The 9401-nt window shown below is 37.2% G+C and overlaps 1 protein-coding gene across 1 annotated transcript in view; it reads left to right on the plus strand.

The window, feature by feature from the left end:
- coch (coagulation factor C homolog, cochlin (Limulus polyphemus)) overlaps window positions 1–6849 on the plus strand; it is a 36223-nt gene extending 29374 nt beyond the window's left edge. Inside the window, exons 9-11 of the mRNA XM_072251104.1 lie at window positions 1798–2024; window positions 2588–3101; window positions 6521–6849. Coding sequence (XP_072107205.1) covers window positions 1798–2024; window positions 2588–3101; window positions 6521–6696 — 917 coding nt within the window. The 3' untranslated portion in view covers window positions 6697–6849. The remainder of the gene's footprint in view (window positions 1–1797; window positions 2025–2587; window positions 3102–6520) is intronic.
- The last annotated feature ends 2552 nt before the right edge of the window (window positions 6850–9401 follow it).

The following is a 9401-nucleotide window of genomic DNA, read 5'->3' on the forward strand; positions in this document are numbered from 1 at the left end:
AACAGTTAGTGACTTCATCATTTGAAGGTGTTCAAGGTACATATGCCAGCCATCATTGGGATAAAACTAAGAGTGTAGATATGAAGTGCATGATGTTCTGCACCAAATCTGGTCACTGTTGAGTGTTGGGCAGAGAAGGAGAACAAATGCATTTCACCTTCAGTTCATTTCTAACATCTAACAGCATGGTGCCATACTGGTGAACTGATCCACAGGCAAAATATTGCCAGCAGCTCTCAGTGTAGCAAAAGGTTGCGCATGGTGTGAATAATATCCTGAGCTGTGCATAAGGGTATTGTAGGAAAGGCAGATGAACTTGGGGCAAGAATCAACACCTGGAATTATGATATTGTAGTCATTAGTGAGACTTGTTTGCAGGAGGGGCAGGACTGGCAGCTCAGTATACCAGGATTCCGTTGCTTTTGATGCAACAGCACAGGAGGGATTGAAGGAAGAGGGGTGGGCGATAATAGTCCCTGAAATCAATAAAATGAATATCAGACACAGAGTAGAATATACTGTCAGTTCACTGTGATTAACAACCAGAGATTAATTTCAAGGCAACCATCCTATTCTACAGGGAAAGAGATATGGAAGAGCTGAGAAAACAAATTAATTAATGGTAAATAAATATAAACATTTAAATCAAATTTGGTGAGCACACTTCAATCAAAGTTCTGTGATTTGTATAACAGTTCTCCATCACTGCCTTTAATAGGGGAAATTTCCCAATCTTTTATTGGGAAGATGCTGCTGTTTTATTTCTCCCCTTTCTAAATACATCTTATTTGAGAGAGACAAAAAACTCAGGAAGTTGACTTTGGTGCAAAACAGACTGCTGGGAGTCAAAAGCATCATTGGTTGCCCCCCTTTTTTTAAAAAATAAAGACGTATATTGACAGCAATCTATCAGATTCTCTAACAACCAATCACAGTTTCTTCTAGAAGTACAATAAGATCAGTCATCTTCCATTGATGCCTGCATTTGAGGGTTATGACATAAACACCCTCAGTGACTTATTGCAGGTTGTGGACATTATGTTTTGGGTATTGTACCAACTATCCAATCAAAACCTCAATCATCAGCACTTTTACTTGAATATTGATTGACAGTACTGGTTTTACACATGATCTCCAAAATTTACTCAGAAGAAAGTAGAAAGCTTTGCTTTTTCGTTCATCCCAGTGGGAATAAGTGTGGTGCTGTTCCAAAGGACTTTACACGAGTTGGTCTGAAACTCTTTCTTACAAATAAGGAAATTCATATGTTAAACTAAAACTTCCAAGAGGCCACTTTTAGTTTCTTTCCCAAAATTAACTAGTTGCATATATGTCTACAACCATTACAAAATGTATCCAACCATTTGCATTTTACACATTTATTAAAACAGATAAGATAAAGGAGCCCCAGTTTATAGCTTCTCAATGTTAACAAAAATCACAGATTTCTTAGAGGTCCAGGACAGTCATGAAAGCATTAATGTTTTTCATTCCTTGTGCTGGTTTCTTCAGGTCAGTACAAAAAAAGTATCATGAAATGAGTTGTTCAGAAGTTTTCTTTTCATTTAATGGTGAACTTCTGGGAGATGGATGTGTTGTTTTGCAGTAAGGATGGGATGGGGGTGGGAGGCTGCTGTGCATGAAAGATGTCTTATGTTCCCTACCAACTAGGCTAAGAACAGATACTTGTATTTCCTACTGGCATCCATATGATTGTACTAACTGGACCAGCTCAAGTTATGTAGAAATTTTCTAAATAATTACTTCTTTACTTAAAATGTTCATTGTATATACCAGGTAAAGCACTGATGCACACAACAGAGGGCTTTTTCACTCCTAACAAGGGTGCACGGACTGGATATCCAAAAGTTGTAGTTGTCCTTGTGGATGGATGGCCTTCAGATGAAATTGAAAACGCTGCACATCGGGCAAGAGAATCAGGCATTAATGTTTTTATTGTCTCTGTTGCAAAAGCCCTTCCTGAAGAGAGGAAAATGGTGCGAGACCAGAATTATGCAGAAAAGGTAAGATCACTGCAGCAATTAAGAGTATAATAATGTAATCATTTGTTTTCTATTTACAAAAATAGAAGTGTTAAAGGTATTTATTATTTCCAATCCATTGCATCACCAGCATTTTGATTATGTCCTGTTCTTCCCCCATCAATCACTTTGTTAGCTGTGAATTTTGCTCAGGCGGTGGCTTCATATTTTGCTTTCTATCTGGTAATATTTTAAAACCCTTTTAAATAATTTTGTAACCAATGGGATATCATGTAGCTTTTTAGATTTTAACATTTGCTAATGAATCTTCAACAATTAACTACTCTGTCAGATTATTCCATTTTATGGAATAAATAAAGACACAGATTTTGATGGAAGCCAATTCCAAAAGCAGAGTAGAATGTGCAATATTGTTCTAGGCAAAAGATAACCAGCATTATAAAACTTAACCACCAAATTCAAATAAGTAATATATTTTATTGCATTGTTCTGGTACAAAATATCAGGGTGAACTTAATTTGCTAGCGCATCCAAAATTTCTTGTGTCACTATAATAATGCTTCATTGTTTTTCTTCAATTCCAGATTGTTTGCAGAAACAATGGATTATTTTCTTATGCCATCCAAAACTGGTTTGGTATGTACAAGTTTATAAAACCTATAGCACAAAGGCTGTGCTCTCACAGCCAGATGATATGCAGTAGAACATGTCACAATTCAGTCAACCTTGGCTTCTTAATTGATGGATCAAGCAGTGTTGGTGATAGCAACTTCCGCACCGTTTTGAATTTCATCAGTGAAATTTTGAAACCCTTTGACATTCATCAGATCGGTGCAAGAGTTGGTGCTGTACAGTTCACATATGATCAAAGAACTGAATTTGATTTTGATGACCATTTAACAAAGGATGATGTGCTAAATGCCATCAGTAGCATCCGTTACTGGAGTGGTGGCACAGCTACAGGAGAAGCACTCACTTACACCTTAAAGAACCTCTTTGGAAAAATCAAGAACAACAACGTTAATGTGCTGATTGTCATCACTGATGGTCAATCTTATGATGATGTTCAGAGTCCAGCAACTCTGGCACATCAAGCAGGTGGGTGGATGATAAAATAATATCACTTCAATCTTAGCTATAATGTAGAATATATTGTCTTTTTTTTTTTTACAACATATACAGGGCATATAAAGTGCCCTTTAATGTATACTGCATCTTATGTCATTTCCCACTCGAGGAGACTGCAAATCCATAACCAGCCAGTAGAAGACCTGTGAGTTTAATTAACTCTTTCTATCCATTTTTTCCGAAGTGTCCATTTATTCCTTTGATGGCAAGGCTAAACTTTGGAATGCAATGATGACCACAATCATAAATTATTTAAAAACCTAATACATAATGACGAACCAAAATGTCACTACCCATTTGCCTCTATAGGTGGTGTTTGACCCACTAAGCTTCTTCAGCAATTGTTTTCTGCTCCAGATCCTGGCACCTGTACTCCCTTGTGTCATCATAAATGCAAATGCTATTTTGATATTTAAAACTTTTATGTTGAGACAATAAACCACATGACTGTCATATCTTCACAGTACACTCCACACGGCACAATAGGTCAGAATAATACAGCACAGGCCCTTTGAACTAACTGGTATGTGCGCAGCACAGTGTGCTCCCTGCTAGGCCCAGTTGCCAGTGTTTGGTTCATAACCTTCCAGGTCCTTTCCCTCCATGTTCCAATGAAAATCCCTCTTTTATATAGCATTTGTACCTGCCTCAACCACATTCTCTGGCAGCTCATGATAAAGATGCAGCGTAGCCAACTTCTCCCTGGAACATAGGCCCTCTAGTCTAGCATCCTTGTAAATCTCTTCAGCTTGACAGTGTCTTTCCTACACAGGGTGACCAAAACTGTACACAATACTCGTAACGTCTCTACCTCCCAACTCAGTGCCCTGACTGATGAAGGCCAGCATGCTAAATGCCTTGTTTCTACTGCACCTTTCCTACTTGTGCAGCCACTTTCAGTGAACTATGCGCTTATACTCCATAAGACATGGAGTGCAGAATCAGGCCAATTAGATTATGGAGGCTGCTCTACCATTCTGTTATGGCTGATCTATTATCCCTCTCAAACCCATTCTCCTGCCTTCTCCCTGTAACTTTAACTGCCAGGTCCCTCTATATTGCAACACTCGTCAGTGCCTTGCCATTCAATGTATAGGTCCTACCTTGGTTTGACTGTTCAAGATGCATCTCCTCACCTTCATCCAAGTTGAAACCCATTTGCCACTCCTCAGCCCATCCCCATAACCGATCAAGATCTCTTTGGAATTCATTGTAATCTGCTCCACTATCAACAAGACCCCTTAATTTAATATCATCAGCAAACTTGCCAATCATGCCTTGGTACATTCAAAAGTGAAACTTTAATTAAAAATACAATCCTACCTTTTGTGATCCTCTTGGCAGGAAAATGCTTACGGAATTCTGCATCGTTAAAGATGACTGCATTAAAGAAGCACCACTTGAATTGGTCAATATTTGATCTGTCCACAAATAAAAAACAAATTCCCTAAGTCATTTAACTTATTCAATTTGTTATACAACTTTACTTAAATCTTTCACAAAAGTTTTTAAAACTGGTTATTTTTTAAATTTAAGGACTTAAAAGTTGAAAACCAATATACACTGCCTTGACAAAGTACTCAGCCCCCACAACTATTTTCACATTTTACCGTCTCATTTTCTAGATTTAAAATATATTGAAGTAGGATATTTTTGAGTTAATCTGTAAACTGTATGCATCATATCAAATCAAAAGAAAAATTTCAAAAGCTGTTGACAATTTACTAAAAATTAAAAACCAGAATTGTAAGGCTGAAAAGGTATTTATCCCATTTGCAATTACTACACTAACTTTCCTCGGGTGCAATACTCTATATTATCTTCCAACACAACCAATTTGTTGATACAGAAGATAGAAGGATCACCTTTTTTTCAATGAATTCATAAGAATACCCCCTCTCTCTGTTGGGTCTAACACTATAGTACGTTTTCAACAGACCAAACCAAAATGAACACAAAAGTACATTAAATATAGCCAGGGAAATGATAATAGAGAAGCACAAATCTGGGGAGGCTATAAGACCATCTTAAAGGCACTGAACATATCTCGGAGCTCAGTGCAGTCCATTGTGAAAAACTGGAAAAAAAACATGAAACCACAGCCACTTTAATTCTGGTAATTTAAAAATGCATTTGAAATGGATTATTAAATTACTGGGAACAGGGGATGCTTTTCAGCAGGAGGGACTGGAATTCTGGTCATGATTGATGGAAAGATGAATGCTGCTAAATACAGAGATCCTGGATTAAAAAACCTGCTGGCCTCCGCCAGAAAGCTCAAACTGGGGAGGAGGTTAGTCTTTCATCAGGACAATGACTCAAAACACACTGCCAAAGCAACCGCAGAGTGGCTTTAAATGAAGAAAAATTATCCCTTGAGTGGCCCAGAGTCCTGACCTTAACCCAATCAAACATCTGATTGTTGTCCACTGGCACAGTTTGAGCAAATTTGCAAGGAGGAATGGACAAAACTTGCTCCACCACTTTGTGCAAAGCGAATAAAGACTAATCCAAAAAGACTACTGTCTGTAATAGCTGCGAGAGATGGTTTAACTGAGTATTGAGCACAGGGAATAAATATTTTTCAACTGCTTTTAGTTTCTCATGCTTTACAATTTCCCCCTTTTTTTGGGATCTACAATGAAAAAAGGAGCATGTGATTCACAAATAAAAATTCTCAGTGAAATTGATCAAAATCCCTGGTTGTAATACCGATTTATGTGAACAAAGGGTTGACAGCTAAATACTTTTAAAAGGAATGGTATTTTAGAGATATAGAAAAGACACAAAGGAGGAGCTTTAACCTAGTAATCCATTTCTAGCACCAGAATTAAAGCTAATATTTATAAAATTATGAGGAAGCCAATAAGAGAAAATGGAATTAACCAATTTCCCTTAACAGAGATCAAAATACATAAAGTAATTGTTAGAAGGATAGAGGGATAATGAAAATCTGCTTTATCAGAGGGTGGTAAAGGTTTAGTACTCAATTTGCTGTCGTTAGTCTTAAACCTTTAAAAAATAGTGCCAGTGTAACAACAACCATCTTAGACAAAAGAAATTTACAACCCAAACTGATATTTTAATAGCTTAGTACTTGTGGTGATTTGATGTTTGAACAAAAAGAAAGAATGATAAAAAAAAATTCTATTTGAAAATTGAGGAGCCATATTCATTAAATCTTGCTGCAATGCTTTAAAAGGTTGCCCACTAAAACCATCATGTTATGTCTCTGGCAATCGAACTTTGGCTAAAAACTCGAGTAATTTAAGAGGCAGAATCCTACAAAATAATATACTATACCCCAAGAAAGCTTAGGTGATATTGGTTTGGATTTCAACAATGAAATATTTCTCTCAAGTATTCATGTACTTTTTTTCCCCTTTCAGGTGTCATAGTTTATTCAGTTGGAATTTCATGGGCAATGCCAAATGAACTTAGAGCGATGGCTTCAGAACCTAAAGATTCACATAATTTCTTTGCGAAAGATTTCCCAATGGTGAACAAATTGGTGCCTGATATTCTTAAGGGAATTTGCAACGACTATTCAGCAAAAGCAATGTGATCCAGCACCTGCTTTGATATTCAAAGGGAATCTTTTATCAACAACATATTAGATCTCTTATGACAATACTAACAAATGTGATAGTGCAATATTTTGTAGAAATCTAGGCCTGATTATTAACAAACAGTCCTGCATGTGCCATTACTCCTACAAACTATCCAAACTGACAGCAGCATTGGAAAAGCTTAATTACATTTATGTACAAAGATGCATTTATAAACTGCTTGTATTGTGCAAGAGACAATTGCATGTTTGAGGAAAATGTTGTTGTAGGTTCAGTGAGAGTGTTGGAAAAACATTGATGGCCATTTGATTTCACTGACAAGTAACCTCAGTTAAATATTTAAATGCAAATTACATTTAATGTGTCTTCTATGTGCCTGAATGTTATGCAAGCCACTTTGCAAAATATCTCATTGTTTGCAATAAATCTCACAATCTATTATTACATTTGAGTCGGGAAATTGGTATCATATGACATAATTATACTCAAGATTAATTTAGCAACTCTCCAAAAATGTTACTATTCATTAATAAATAATCCTCCTCAAAATGAGATTGATCCTAAGCACTGAGTCTCCCTAAAATGTTTTACATCTAAAGAACATCATACAATCTTTCTGTGAAATACAAAATATCTTCTAAAACAAATTTATGGTGGCATGAATTATTTAGCAATGAAATTTTCTATTATGTAATTTTTAAACTGTTTTATTACAAACTATAAACGTAATGAACTATTCACAATAATCTTATTGGATGGATTCCATGATCTATCAGAAATAAATCGATTATGGTAGTCTGAAAGTAGAGCCTTCCCTTTTTTTGTAAAACAACATTCTGTATTTAGACTGTTAACTTATCAAATGGCTAATTGCATTCTGCATTTTAATGTGGATTGAATTTAAAAATACCAGTTACTTGGGAAAGCTTTTATAATCTTACTTTTATTTCCCAGTACTTCAATATTTCCTCTGCTGCAGCCAATAATGGAAGTCTGAAGTGAGCCAATCTAATTACATATTATGACTATAGATACATTTATTGAAAAGACACAAGTAGAAACTTCTCTGGAATTCTGCTGAAGGACACAGTACCAGTTAAACAAACTAACTAACTAATCTTAACAAACTTTTCAATGCTGCTGAAGAAAACTGGTTGAAAACAAACCAGAGTCCTTTTTATTGATTATCAGCTTGTAATTCTTGCTGGAAATATGGGTTAGAATAGAGTTACCCTTTCTGGTAGAAAAGCTTTTGATCAGTTTTAAATGTATCTTATTAAAAAATTGCCACTTAGACAAAATATACGAAGGTTCACGTGAATTAGCATACATACCAGTAAATTGTTGTTGACTGTCTGTCATATCCAGTACTGACAGGAGAGCTATGCAGGAGTTTAAAAGTGTGAAAGCCATTGCTCTGGGGCAGTTCCATTCTTGACCTCAGAAGACTGGTTCCAGTGGTACAAAGTAATCATCATAAACTGGGGATAACCTTGGTTGCAGTAGATGACCATGGCTTCTTTTGTCATGCCCTTCACTCTCTACGAAGCACTGCAGAACCACCTTCCCGGTTGTTGGATCTCACTGTTGATCTCGTCTGCCCAGTCTACCAGAGCTGACTTCACATGTTAGGACATGTTGGCTGTGAGGCCCGCTGGCTATCCTGTCCTGGTTTAGCCCACCTGTCGAAGCAGTGTACAGGTAAATTAGAAGCCAGGATAATGCCACTGGGCTTCAAGTCTGCTCTGTCATTACATTCAGATTAACCATCATTTTATTTAACCTCAATCAAATTAACATTCCCATATACCTACCTCTGCCTTAAGAATATTTCAATGGGCAAAAAAGATTAGCCTCATCAGTACTTTAAATGGGCAAATCTTACTTTTAAAAAGTGATCCCTGCTTCTTAAATTCTCCCATAAGAGGAACCATCCTCTTCCCATTGATCCTGTATATCACAGTCAAATCCTTTGTTCTCTTCTAAATTCCACATGATTCAAGCCTAACCTATCCAATCTGTCCTCAAAACAACCCACTTTTCCCCAATTACTAATCTAGCAAAGTTTCTCAGTATTGCTCCCAATTTATTAATATTCTTCCTCACTCGTGAAAGAGACACCCAAATGGTAAGTTACTTCCCAGGTGCCAAGGTCATGGATGTCTCGGATCGGGTCCATGGCATTCAGAAGGGTGAGGATGAGCAGACAAAAGTCTTGGTGCACATTGGTATCACCAACGCAAGTAGGAAAAGGGAGGAGATCCTGAAGAGAGAATTTAGGAAGTTGGGTAGAAAGCTGAAAAGCCGGATCTCCAAGGTAGTCATCTCTGGATTGCTGCCTGTGCCACATGCCAGTGCAAGTGAGAATAGATGATTTGGCACATGAATGCATGGCCAAAGAACTGAAGCCAGAGGCAGGTCTTCAGATTTCTGGATCTTTGGGATCCCTTCCAGGGTATGTATGAACTGTACAAAAGGAACAGGTTACACCTGAACCTGAAGGGGACCAATATCCTTGTGAGCAGGGTTGCTTGAGCTGTAGGGGAGGCTTTAAACTAATTTGGCAAGGGGATGGGAACTAGAGTGATAGGGCTGAGGATTAGGCAGTTGGTACACAACTAGATGCACTGTGCAGTGGGACTGTCACAAAGGACAGATAGATGATGGGGCAAAATTGTAGTCAGCAGGATGAGTTGCAGTG

Source organism: Mobula birostris, chromosome 1 (assembly GCF_030028105.1).
Source record: "Mobula birostris isolate sMobBir1 chromosome 1, sMobBir1.hap1, whole genome shotgun sequence".
Lineage (NCBI taxonomy): Eukaryota > Metazoa > Chordata > Chondrichthyes > Myliobatiformes > Myliobatidae > Mobula > Mobula birostris.